Genomic DNA, 14,214 nt, shown 5'->3' on the forward strand with positions numbered 1-14,214 from the left:
GGGAAGTGATTGTTGATGTGATGAACTATTGTAATCTGAAATGTGCGCTTGAAGGAGTGTTGGAAGCAGTTTTAACATTGCAAGTGGAATATGATCCACACTCTTAAAAAAGAAATATTTGCAGAATTACAGATACAGGGCAATGGACTGGGAATAATCAGATTTCCAAAGTGTTGACACGGGCATAAGGGGCTGAGTGACCATCTTCTGTGCTGTATAATTCTGCAATCATTAATTCTGGTTAAATGAGCATCTCTCTTGGAGATTGTGCCAATTGCTGTTTTCAGCCACTTGTGAATGACTGAATGGAGCCTGATGCCAATCGTTCAAAATGGCAACAGTTTGCCCATTGAGCTGCGTCAAGCATTGAGTACAAATGCCTCAATGATGAGGAAAAGCAGCAGTAGCAAAGGAAAAGCAAACCCTACACTCTGGATCCCACTACCTCGTGCAACAGCCTATCCACAAAGATCTCCGGATCGAGAATTGACCTGCTCAGTCAAGTGAAGACCCCATTGCATAAACTCACAGCCCTGCACAGACAGGGGCAGCATGGTGGCTCAGTGGTTAGCACTGCTGCCTCACAGCGCCAGGGACCCGGGTTCGATTCCACCTTCGGGTGACTGTCTGTGTGGAGTTTGCATGTTCTCCCCCTGTCTGCATGGGTTTCCTCCGGGTGCTCCAGTTTCCTCCCACTGTCCAAAGATGTGCAGTTTATGTGGATTGGCCATGCTAAATTGCCCGTAATTTTCAGAGATGCCTAGATTAGGTGGGTTACAGGGGGATGGGTCTGGGTGGGATGCTCCAAGGGTCAGTGTGGACTTGTTGGACCGAAGGGCCTGTTTCCACACTGGGGATTCTATGATCTATGATGACATCATCCTAGAACTGAGGAACAGCTGACAACACTGTATCTACCAGCCTGCCTGTTTACAGCTACAGTGCCTTTGACCTACACATTGCAGCAATATGCCGCTATACTAAATCCCCTTGAAAAAGAAACGCTAGCTTAACCCAACCTTTAAAGATTGCATCCTCGTTAAATTAGTCATAACATGTGGTTTAAGACTGAGATGAAATTCAAGCAGTTTAATCTGCTGGTTAGCAACTGTTTCCTTGTGTATACCTGTTTAATAGAGATTGTGCTGTTTGTTTCAGCTGAGAAGATTCTGCAGCAAGTGGATAGGCCCAATCTGAAACTCCAGCTGGTGAGTGACACCGTAAATAGAAAACAATTTCCCAACTTCCCGAGTTGCCAGCGATTTAGAATCTGTAAGAATAATGGAGGACAGAAAGCCTGATGAATCAGTAATCAGATCCTCCTTTGATGAGGACAGCAGTCGGCATATTCATGTTCACTTGGAATATTAATATCACATCCATATCTGATTGCTGCTTTTTGATGTGGACAGAAATACCTCTCAGCGATCCAGCTTGGGTAAATTTCTACTAAACTTGTCGTTATCGCATCAGAAATCTTGACCCTTCAGTGAGTGCCTGTTTCCACATCATCCTTGACGCATCATCCTGCCTCCAGATACCGATTCAGCATATCTATGGCGGCCATCACATCTGCTCACAGTTAATTACTTTATTAATATTAATGTTGCTTTAAGTATGATTAATAATTGATAAAAGTGGGTGGAAGTGATGACGATGGGACTAATTGGCAGTAGTGTAGGATATTCCCTCCAGTACAGGTTCGTTATTTCAAGACTGGCGCCATCACGCTTGAGAATTTGACAAATTTGGGATTATTTTCCAAATTTTGGAACCTATTCCATCACATGCAGCTGTCTCTGTGCCACAGTTTGTACTGATCATCAGTGTGCTAAAGATAACTAGGTTGTAGATCACCATGCTTGGGGTGCCTCAAGTCCTTGGGGAAAGTATGTTGAGGATTTTAAAGTTTGATTGGGCAAGAAGTTTATGCATCTTACGTTGACATGATTCTTGCAGGAAAAATACTGCAATAATGGGAACAGAGAGAATTAGCTGATTTCTGATTCTCTCCCCTGAAAGCAGACAGGAATATTAAAATTGTGATATTCCTACTGGTGGAAAAGGTGCTGGTGTATCCAGAGAATGAGAAGGGCCAGGGAACGGCTGTAAATCTGAAAACACTGCAAAGTACTCGGATCATCTGTGTGTGCAGCTCTTGCTGATCTTGTGCTCTCGGTTCAACCTGAGAACAGCCTCTCCATTCCCATACTTGTAGTGCCTGCAAGTTAAATGTCTTGGTTTTTTTAGACAATTGCAGTTTTTGGATCAGAGTGTGTTCCCCACACAGGAGATAGGGTGCCACCGTTGAAAATGTCCTGCAGGATCCATCTGCTCATGTGTTTTTGTGCCCAACTTTTTTGATACACACTCACTAAATAACCACCATGACCAGAAGGCCACAGCACGATAAGCAATGAATTAGACCAAAATATTTGGATTTGCAAATACTAAGCTTTTACAACATGCTGAGGGAATGACTGATATTCCATGGCACTCCGTTGTTTCCTCTGTCAATAGCACAAGCTACATAGAATCCCTACAGTGTGGAAGCAGGCCATTCGGCCCATCAAGTTCACACTGACTCTCCAAAGAGCATCCCACCCAGACCCACCCCCCTCGACCCTATCCCTGTAACCCTGCATTTCCCATGGCTAATCCACCTAAGCCCGCACATTCCTGGACAGTATGGGCAATTTAGCATGGCCAATCCACCTAATCTACATTAAGACTATCTCCCTAAATCTTTGAAAGGTATAGTACTTATCTGAACATGAGGAGAGGTGATCTGTTTGATGCTGGACCTGAGTTTAAAGGAATGTCTCCAATTTTACACACGTGCACAAGGTGTTCCATTTAACAGTGGTGTTGGTCACAAACACAGTTCTTTTGGTACAGCCAGATTTGTGAAACTCTACCTGCGGTCGGTGGACATTTCCTTCCACTCACTCCAGTTATTTACTGATAGACATAGTTAGAGATTTACCTTAAATACTGAAGGGTCTGCATTCCTTTTGGCAATGAATGAATTAAAGCCTTGCCTGTCATGCACACAGTGCCAACACATGAAGCATCCCTGTGCTGCTGTCATCATCAGTAATTCATGGCAGGATTTTTCAGATCTCATGCCACCAGTCAGCCCCAAAATAGCAAACAGCTTCTCCCGAAATCAGAAATTCACTGCCTGAAATAACAAAGGGCAGTAATCCAGTCATAGAATCATACAGCACAGAAACAGACTCTTTGATCCAACCAGTCCATGCCGACCATAATCCTAAACTGAACTGGTCCCACCTGCCTGCAGTTAGCCCATTTCTCTCCAAACCTTTCGTGTTCATATACTTATCCAAATGTCTTTTAAATGTTGCAACTGTATCGGTAACCACCACTTGCTCTGAAAGTTCATTCCACACACGAACCACCCTGTGTGAAAAAAAAAATTGCCCCTCATCTCTTATTTTAAATATCTCCTCTCATCTCAAATTATGCCCCCTAGTCTTAAAATCCCCCACCCCAGGGAAAAGACACAAGTCATTCAGCTTATCTATACCTTTCATGATTTTATAAACCTCTGTAAGGTCTCCTGTTGTGACAACAGGCATCACAAATTTTTGGACACTGAAAAATTCCTCTCTTGATATTTAACACTGGGGCATTAGGAATTGAATTGTTTGAGTGATAACATTTCCTCACTATGTAAGGTGAAAATAGTCACTAAGTAACCCAATAAGGAAGTCCAGTAAAACTTCTTTACTTAGTGTTCTTACAATGTGGAATTTGCTACCCATTTGATTAGCATATGCACATTGAACAGGAAGTTAGATAAAGATGTAAGGAAAAAGCATAGAAGGATGTGTGAAGATGAAGTAAAGTGGGAGGCAGCTAATGTGGAGCATGGATTCCTGTATAGACTCTGCTGTACTGCATGATAGACCCCTAACATCTGTGTGTGGAATGCAATCCTCTGTCTCACTCAGTTTGTATCACAATCAGACATTGTTTCTGTACAAGATTGGTTCCTTGTAAATTTGATGCTTCAAACTGAGGTAACATAGCGTAAATTTCTGTGCAGAGACTGGATGTTTCTGAATGAACTGAATTGTGTTTTGATGCAGGACTTGTTTCACTGCCAGATAATGGATGGGAACCTCACTCAGAACATCTCCAACTACTTCTCCCGAATAGGCAAGTACTTGCATTCTGTTTACGTGTCTCTGTTTCAGATGGATTGTAGCCAGTGATCTGCCCATATACTAAGAAAGTTATTAAGTTGTGGCACAAGCTAATCTTGCAGCGTTTTTGGAGTGTTGGCGTTTCTGTTGTGAGGCAGGGTTGTGTCTGTGTGCTCTGGTGCTCAGAGAGTGAGTGCTACTTGTCTTTTGAGAACTCAAAGAAATTATAAATAATTAATCAAAGCGCATAATGCTGGAAATACAGGCAGTGTCTGTGGAGTGAAGCAAAATTGCTAGCCTGAATTTTTCAATAACTAAATAGTTGTTTCTGCAGCCACAGATGGTATTTATGCATCAGGCACCCTGTAGAATTCCTGATGTATCAGATTCTAAGGCCCTGGGCAATTGAAGATTCTACTGGACATTCCCCCATGCCTGGAACTCTCAGAAAATATCCATTTAAATCTGAGAATTTGGGGAGTTCCTCAGCAGTTAAGTTTGCTGGGAAATATTAGACAATTAAAAACCGAGTCAAACTCTTTGTAACTGTTAAGCTGAACAGCTGCCCAACTATACATTCCCCCCAGACCCCCTATATACCCCATTCATAGAATTCTCACAGTGTGGAAACTTCGGCCCAACAAGTCCACACTGACCCTCAGAGCATCCCACCTAGACCCATCCCCCTATAACCCACCTAATCTACACATCCCTGAACACAATTTAACATGGCCAATCCACCTAACCTGCACATCTTCAGACTGTGGGAGGAAACCAGAGCACCCGGAGGAAACCCACGCAGACACGGGGAGAATGTGCAAACTCCACACAGACAGTCGCCCGAGGGTGGAATCGAACCTGCGTCCCTGGCGCTGTGAGGCAGCAGTGCTAACCACTGAGCCACCATGCCGCCCCCATTGTTGAACCTGACATACCCTGTACTCCTAGAACCCAGGAAACCCCTCCCTTCTGCGACCCCCACCCCAACTGAGTCAGATATCAGCCTCTTCCCCCAACCGCCACCAACTACAGTCCAGCATCCCTCTTTCCCCACCCCCTAAAATGAGTGAAAAAGTAGAAGTTTGCCACTCATCAGAAAATCCCGCCCAGTGTTTCAATAAAATGGAAGAATGCTACAAATGTAACAGATTTTAAGCAAGTTACAGAGTCAGGGAAAAGAATATATTCCAGTTCTGGGAGGGAAGGGAAGGAGTGAGAGCATAAGTAGGGGAAATTGGGCAGACAGTTTGCTTTTTTTTGATTGAGAGATATCTTCATCTGAGGAAAAGGAAAGTGATATTTTGGAAGTGACACAGTTTGGAAGGTCATTGGTCTGAAATACTAACCTTTCTCTTAATGAAGATAGTTAGAATTATGAAAGGGTTTGATAGAGTTAACACAACAAGAATATTTGTATTCATGAGTGGAGCAAAAGGAGAGGCCATGAATATAAGATATTCCTAAAAGAATCAAGTAGGAAATTCAGAGAAAATTAGTTAAAAGGTGGAATTCACTTCCAGAAGGAGTAGACAAAGTGAATAGAACAATTGAAATGATGCATTTAAGGGGAAGCTGGATTGGCACATGAGTGAGTAGTAAATAGAATGTGTGCTGCTGGAGTGAGATAAGGAAGGCCAGGAGGAGATTCAAATGGAGCATCAGGGCCCGCATGGACTGGTTGGGCCGAATGGGGCTTTTCCACATCAGATATTCTGGGTGTTGATTTGATTTAGAGATGAGAATGCTCCCAGTTCTCAATGACCATCATGAAAATTCCCATTAAGGAGCTAACCCTTAGTGTGTTATTTAGGTACTCTAGCCTTTAGCAGCTACAGATAAAAGTTCACTGCCTGACAAAGTATTGCGGCTCATGAGAAAGAATGTTCAATTTTATGGAGCTAATTGGAGTAGTTCAGCAACTCAATTTCTGAAATTAGAATTAAAATTAAATTTTAAGGATTGCATTTTTCTCAAGGTTAAGAATGACTAAAAGCTGCAAGCTCTTTCATTCTCTTGACTTAACGTCTCGTAATCATGGTACAGAATGTAAGTGGAGTCCTCAGGCATATACAGCAGGCTTGTGAGTGGAATGTCAAAGTGAAATTTCAGTGCTCATTTGCGCAGTATAGAATGAATGCCCTCTGTATGAAGTCCAGCTGAACTCCCTGATGATTCAAACACACTAAGCAGTTCCCACAGTGGAATTGTGCAGTGCTGATCTGTAGAAAGGGCATTATATTTGAGACTGGTACATCATTAAAGTCGGTTAATTTGCAGAAAGACACTGCAGTTTTGCCCAGGCTGATGAGACATTGCATCGAACACAACAGCCACCATCAATACACTGCTAAAGCTGTCATTCCCAGAAACATAATTAAGAACTGTGCTTTTCATTAAAAGATATTCAGTTCACCAAACTTGATGACATACATGCTGTCAGTGAATTCCATGCAGAGATCTGCTGTCAGAGATAATTGTGCTTTTAATCCCGAGCCCTACTTTACATGTTGTTTGGTTAAGGTCCCTGAGGAATATACTGCTGTTCTGATGTGTTGTGTCTTCCACCATCAGGTCATGTCCAAATTGCACAAGCTCCTAACCGGAATGAACCAGACAGTCCAGGAGAGATCAACTACAGCTACATATTCAACTTGCTGGAGAAGTTGGAATATCAAGGTTATATAGGCTGTGAATATTCTCCAAAAGGTAAGTGTATTGTCGTTACGTTTGTCATCATTTGCAAACAGTATATGTGTGTACCTATGGTGTCGTATAGAGAATAGGAGGCCTTTTGTGCCCATTCTTCTCAATCCTGAAGAAGGGTAATACCCGAAACGTTGACTGCTCCTTTCCTCCAGATGCTGCCTGGCTTGCTGTGTTCTTCCAGCCTCCTGTCTGTCTAACTTGAATTCCAGCATCTGCAGTTTTTTTTTGTCCCCACCTGAGCTAGCTGTTTATCCAATTAATCCCATTCTCTTGCTATTGCCCCACAGCAGAACACTTTCCCATTTTCAAGTACATATCCAACTTCTGATTGAAAGTTATTATTGAATCTACTTCTATTTGGCAGTACATTCCAGATCATAACATCTCACTGTGTAAAAAGAATGTTTCCTTGTGTCACTGCTGGTTCTTCTGCCAATCATCTTAAATCCATGTCCTTTGGCTGCCAATCCTTCTGCCAGTGGAAACAGTTTGTCTTTGTTTATTCTATTAAAATCTTCCAAGAATTTTTAACACTTCTACTGAATCTGCCCTTTCTTAATATCCTCTGCTTTAAAGAGAATGCCAGTTTTTACAGTCAATCTACTTAACTGAAGTCTTTGATCCCTAGCACCATTCTGGTAAGCCTACTCTGCATCTCCTCTTTGGCTTTAACATCTTTTCTGAAGTGTGCTGCCCAGAATTGGAAACAATACCCTAACTGTGACCTAATCAGTATAGCCCATGTCTCCATTCATAACGTCAAAGAACTTGTCATAACTTTCTCAATTTGTTCTGCCACATTCAAAGAGTTGCTTAAGTACGACTTAAGGGGAGGCTATGGCCTAGTGGTATTACCGCTGGACTGCTAATCCAGAGACCTAGATAACGTTCTGGAGACCTGGATTCAAATCCCACCACGGCAGATGGTGAAATTTGAATTAAATAAATATCTGGAATTAAGAGCTTAATGGTGTCCATGAATCCATTGTCGATTGTTGGAAGAACCCATCTGGTTCATTAATGTCCTTTAGGGAAGGAAACTGCCATCTTTACCAGGTCTGGTCTACATGTGACTCCAGACCCACAGCAATGTGACTCTGAACTACTCTCTGGGCGATTAGGGATGGACAATAAATGCTGCCTAGCCAGTGACGCCCTCATCCCGTTAATGAATTAAAAAAACACCAGTTCAAGCTGTTCCTAAACTTCTAATATTGTCTGATTTAGTTTATGCTGCTTCTCCTCATTTATATGTCACAATTTTCTACATCATTCTTTAAGTACCATTATTTTCCCATTTCACTTGTCTGTCTATGTCTTCCTGAAGTCTGTTCCTGTCTTCCTCATTGTTCACTACTTTCCAAGTTTCATGTCATTTGCAAACTTGTGCCCTGCGGAGTGATGTCCAAGTAATTTTTATGTATCAAAAACAGCAGTAGTTTCAACGTTATATCTGAGGAATATCTGGAATTAAGAATCTAGTGATGACCATGAATCCATTGTCAATCGTCGGAAAAACCCATCTGGTTCGCTAATGTCCTCTAAGGAAGGAAACTGCCATCCTTACCTGGACTGGCTCAGTTGACTCTGAACTGTCCTCTGGGCAATTAGGGATGGACAATAAATGCTGCCTGGCCAGCAACACCCTCGTCCCATGAATGAACAAAAAAAATTATATCTGAGGAGACGCTGCTGAACACTTCAATTCATAGAAAGCGTAGGCCATTCAACTCCTCAAAGCCTGATCTACTAATCAATAAGATTGTGGCCAATCTCCACTTCCCTATGACCCTTGTCACTTTGTCCACCAACAATCTAACTTAGATTTGAATAAATCCATTGATCTGGTGTCCACTGCATTCTCAGGAAGTTGTCCTTACCAAGATCTGGCGCCCGGTGCCAAGATTAAGAGAGCTGTCCCACACAGTAGTCAAGCAAGAGCCTGACATGCCCCAGACCCGGCAGATCCAGGTAGTGGCATTGTTTAATAGTCGCCCTGGGAGTCCTCAACATTGACTCTGGATCTCATAAAATCTTATGGCATCAGGTCAAACATTGGCGAGGAAATTCTGAAAAAATATGGTTAAAAGGTGAAATTCACTTCCACAAAGAGTAGCTGAAGTGAACAGCACATGCAGACATAAGGAAGAGGCTGTGATTTATAACCGTTCAGCACATCTGGCTGGAGATGAATGCAAATGCTTCAGCCTTGCGTTTTGCGCTAATGTGCTGGGCTGTGTCATCATTCCGGTTGGGAATGTGTGTGGAGCCTTCACCTCCTGTTTGTTGTCTGCCTATTATATATGATCGGATATGGCAGGATTTCAGAACTTTTTGAATTTTCTACTTGATACCTTTGCGAGCATCTTATATTCACAGCATCCATTCGTGCCACATGAATCAAGAAATGTCTTAAGGCACTAGATACTGTAAAGGTTATGGGATCCTATATTCTGACAATAACATTGCTCCTGAATACCCAGCCAAGCTGTTCCAGTACAACCACAAAATTAGCATCTACCTAACCATGTGGAAAATCGCCCAGGCATGTCTTGTATACAAAAAGCAGGACAAATCCAAACTAGCCCGATTACTCTTGATCATCAATAAATTGATGGAAATATTATCAAGTGGCACTTGCAAATTAATAACCTTCTTACTGATGCTATTTTCTGGTTTCCTCCGGGACCATGTAGCTCGTAACAGTTCAAATGTGGACAAATACCTGAACTCCAGAGGCAAGGTGAGACTGAATATCCTTGACATCAAGGCAGTATTTGACAGAGTATAGGATCAAGCAGATTGAGCAAAATTGCCATCAATAGCAATCTATGGGTAAACTCTTTGCTGGTTGGAGACATACTGATGCTAAAGTAGATCATTGTGCATTTTGATGGTCATCATCTCAGCTCCAGAACATCTCTGAGGAGTTCTTCAGGGTAGTCTCCTCATCCCATCATCAACTGCCCCATCAATGACCTTCCCTCCATCAGGTCAGAAATGGGAATATTCACTACTACTTGCTCTTTTACTGTGATAATGACAGCATTCTCATCTTTGCTGGAGATACATTTAGTACCTACTACCACAATTAGAAGATCTGCTTATTGGTCCTTGACTGGTCTTTCCCTCCCTTTGTCCATCCTTTCACTATTCATACTTTTGATTGCAAATTACAGTTCACAAAAAGTAATGACTCAACAAAATTAGGAAAGTTTCACATCACATCCAATCGTCAAAAAAGTCTTCCAACTGTGAAGTTTTTAATTTTTACTATTATCATTACGTTCATGAAACTGCATGAACAGTAAAAAGAACTAAAATCAAAACAACTGTTGCTTTTTTTGTTCAAACTCGGGATATACAATGAGAAAGGGGTGAGACTATTTGCTTGCAGAGAAATCTAATGGGTGATATATGCGCAGGATTGTGTAAGTAAAGGGTCAATACTGTCTTCTAATAATAAATCAATGTTTTTCAGCTGTTTGAAGAATTTGCAAGATGCTAGCAAATCTGTTGCACTGTGTATATTAGCAAAAAGAAAAGAAAAATAGTAAGCTTGATCTGGAACAATTTAACATTCTATTAAAAGAGAGGGTCATTTCTGAGTTTGTTACTTAATTTTGTCATGATAAGATCTCTTAAAGCATTAGACAAATACCCCATAACAATAGAATCATACAGGGAGCTCCAGAGGTAAAACAGCATGAGCTGGCAAGGCAACAATCATTTGTTAAAGTATGAGTTTAATTGGGTTCTCTTATTGTAATTAAACAGGCAGCACAGTCGATGGTCTTGGATGGTTGAGGAGCTACTGGACCAACCAGGACGCCAGAAAGCTGCCTATTTCAGATGAATGTTAACAATGGAGATGAAGTGTATTCTGCCAAATCCTCCTCTTGAGTAACAGCAGTTTAATTGCAATGAAATCAGATTGTAATTCACATTGAGTGTACGTCTGATAACAGGACGATCCCTTACGTAATTATTCGTAAAGTAATTTTCACAGCTTGAAAGTGTGGAACTAAACATGTCAAACTCAAATTATGTACAATCCAGCTCACACACACAACCTCAGCAAGGGTTCCTAATAAAGATTTCTTGATCCCGAAAGAAATAAAACCAAAGGCTGAACTAATCAGGTGCAGGGCTGGATGAACACAGCAGGCCAAGCAGCATCATAGGAGCAGAGAGGCTGACGTTTCGGGCCTAGACCCTTCATCAGAAAAGGGGGAGGGGAAGGGGATTTTGAAATAAATAGGGAGACAGTGGGAGGCGGATAGAAGAGGGATAGAGGAGAGGCCTATCCCCTTCCTAACTCCCTACCTACACTCACCTTTACTGGCTCCATCCCCGCCTCTTCGACCTGTTTGTTTCCTCTGCACCTATCCTCTCCTCTATCCCTCTTCTATCCGCCTCCCACTCTCTCCCTATTTATTTCAAAACCCCCTTCCCCTCCCCCTTTTCTGATGAAGGGTCTAGGCCCGAAACGTCAGCCTCTCTGCTCCTATGATGCTGCTTGGCCTGCTGTGTTCATCCAGCCCTGCACCTTGTTGTCTCGGATTCTCCAGCATCTGCAGTTCCTACTATCGCTGAACTAATCATTTGGCTGCTTATCTCATTGAGTCATAGAGCACAGAGAAGAAACTTTGATCCAACTTGTCCATGCTAACCAAGTTTCCCAAACAAAACTAGTCCCACCTGCCTGCATTTGGTCCATATCCTTCTAAATCTTTCCTATCCATGTACCTTTCCAAATGTTGTTTTAAATGTAGCTGTATCTGCATCTACCACTTCCTCTGGCAGTTCATTCCACATACGAACCACCCTCTGTGTGAAAAAGTTGCCCATCAGGTTCCTTTTAAATCTTTCTCCCCTCAACCTAATGTTACGCCCTCTAGTTTTGAACTCCCCTACCCTAGGGAAAAGACCTTTGCTGTTCACCTTATCTATGCCCCTCATGATTTTATAATCCTCTATAAGGTCACCCCTTAATCTCCTACACTCCAATGAAAAAAAGTCCCAGCCTATCCTTATAACTCAAACCCTCCAATCCTGATAACATTCATGTAAATCTTTTCTGCATCCTCTCCAATTTAGTGATATCCTTCCTACAGCAGGGTGACTAGAACCATAAGCAGGATTCCAAAAGTGGCCTCACCAATGTCCTGTACAACTGTAACATGACATCCCAACTCTTATACTCAGTGGTCTGAGCAATGAAGGCAAGTGTTCCAAACACCTTCTTTACCACCCTGTCTACCTTTGACACAATGGAACATTTTTCATCATTCTTGAAACACCATTCCTATCCATTCCAACAGCACAATAAGTCTTCACTAACAAGTTAACCATCATAACAACTGGCTGCTTCCCCATTCTCTTTAAAAGGAATTTGTATTTTCAACCTTAGTTCTTATTGGTAGTCTGATTCATATCGCCACTACTGAATGATCATCCAGACATTCCAACTAATACCTGCACTTACATAGGGCTACTTAATTGTTAAAGCCCTGCATGCTCCAGTTTCTTTCCAACAACTTGTTTCTTTCAGCACAATTGACATGTCGCAACATTTTAAAGATGTTAAATCATTCCTGCTCCCAGTCTACCTTTCTTCCTGTAACAGAGAAAAGTTCTATACATCTCTCCTCATAACTTAGAACCCCTCAATCCCAAAATCAGTCCAGTAGTGTTCTCAGACAGCTCTTTAATGTAACAATAATGCTTTGGAAAGTATGGCCAAAGCAAGGTCTGATCAATGAGAGTGGCTGGTGCAAGTTAAGAATAACTTCTCTTAACTATCGCCAAACAGGAGCCAGGATTTAATTAGTTTCATCCCATGGGCAATTAGGAATGAACAATAAATGCTGGTCTTACTAGTGGCAATCATATCTTAACAACTTCATAGTGAGAACACAAAGATAAGTAAACACACCTAGATCCATTTCGTACCCAACCTTTATTGCAAGACAAAAATTGTTTCCCTCAGGTGGCTTGAAGACAGTTTGATCTTGCTGTCTCTGTTCAGGGTTTATTTTGCAAAAATAGCATTTCTTTATTATCTATATCTTTGCTGTTTCTTTAACAATAATGTATCACTGCGCTAAAATCCATCTACACATTGTGGACTTAGTATGCTTAATTGGTCTGGGCCTCTGAATATTGTTTATCTATCTTAGGTTTATTACCTATCCACTTAGCTTGAAATCATCATCACATTTGACGTAAGTGTATTCCTCCAGGTTATTTATGAATCCTGTGAACAGTGGGAAGCTGACACAGATCTGTGTGCCACGCTGTTGCTCACTGTCATTGAGGCAGTGATTTCTATTTTTTTTTATCACAGCCTATGCCTTCTTGTTGCCAAGTCACTTTTCAATCCAGCTGGCTTAATTGTCACCAGTTCTATGAGCCTCATTATAAAATGAACACAATGACAGTCTAGTCCAAGTTTTTAGTCATTTGTCTGAGGGAATATTTCTGTTTACTGAATGGAATAATTTAAAGTATTTTCTCTTTGTTTTGCAGCATGTTCATTGTCCTATTTACATATCAAGTTATAACGAGACTGACTCCTTTGAGAAAATGTGCTCCTGATAGCTATCATTATCCACGTTTTAAAGGATTCTCAAATTATTTAAAAAATGTAAACACTGTATAAATTGACTTTAAAATTAAACAGTGGAAAGACTTAATTATCTTTGATTATATCAAATTCTTTGAGCTGGCATCTTTTTCGATGTTTGTTGGAATATTTTATAAAGTCTATGTTGATGTCCTTGTTGTTGATAGTAGTGTACACATACACAAGAATGGTTGTCCCAACACTGAGCGAGAGCATTAAGCTAATGATAAAAGGGTGAAATAATGATTAAATACATTTTTTGTATAGTGGGTCATCTGTCAAGAAGCAAAACTTAACTCAAGCCTATTTACATGCTATTTGTCATTTTCTAACAATCATCAGTTTTACCCAAACAAACTAGCTGCTGTGAAAAATTGAAATGCTTCCTGATATAGAATGAGTTACTCCTCTTACATTAGGGTTACAACATGTTGTGGAGGTCATTTGCATGGAGCTTACTCTGCAATTATTTGTTGCTTGAGGGTGTACTGAATGGTGACAGGGATTCAAAAACAGAAAAGCGTTCCAACAGCAATGTTCCATTCTTTCGTAAAAAACAAACTGAATAAATTAAACAAAACTCATTCTAATAATCTGAGCCTTTTCCTGATTCCCCACTGTAGCAGATCATTTCTTCAGGTAGGGAGGAACCCGAACGTTATTGGGCAGGGTTATGATGAAATGAGGAGGGGTGAATCAGCATCCCTC

At 41.3% G+C, this 14,214-nt stretch overlaps 1 protein-coding gene across 3 annotated transcripts in view; it reads left to right on the forward strand.

The window, feature by feature from the left end:
• The window catches only part of hyi (hydroxypyruvate isomerase), a 31,333-nt gene extending 17,757 nt beyond the window's left edge, over positions 1–13,576 (forward strand). Inside the window, exons 6-10 of one of the 3 annotated variants that reach the window (XR_007263109.1) lie at positions 1,159–1,208; positions 4,116–4,185; positions 6,744–6,878; positions 10,656–10,830; positions 13,410–13,576. Coding sequence is in view for 2 of the 3 variants with exons in the window: in XM_048602317.1 (XP_048458274.1) it covers positions 1,159–1,208; positions 4,116–4,185; positions 6,744–6,878; positions 10,656–10,741 (341 nt within the window). In the remaining variant the exon portion in view is untranslated. The remainder of the gene's footprint in view (positions 1–1,158; positions 1,209–4,115; positions 4,186–6,743; positions 6,879–10,655; positions 10,831–13,409) is intronic. The other 2 variants (XM_048602317.1, XM_048602319.1) reach the window with 2 other exon arrangements.
• Positions 13,577–14,214: the final 638 nt, after the last annotated feature.

The sequence above is a fragment of the Rhincodon typus genome, chromosome 10, assembly GCF_021869965.1.
Source record: "Rhincodon typus isolate 14 chromosome 10, sRhiTyp1.1, whole genome shotgun sequence".
Lineage (NCBI taxonomy): Eukaryota > Metazoa > Chordata > Chondrichthyes > Orectolobiformes > Rhincodontidae > Rhincodon > Rhincodon typus.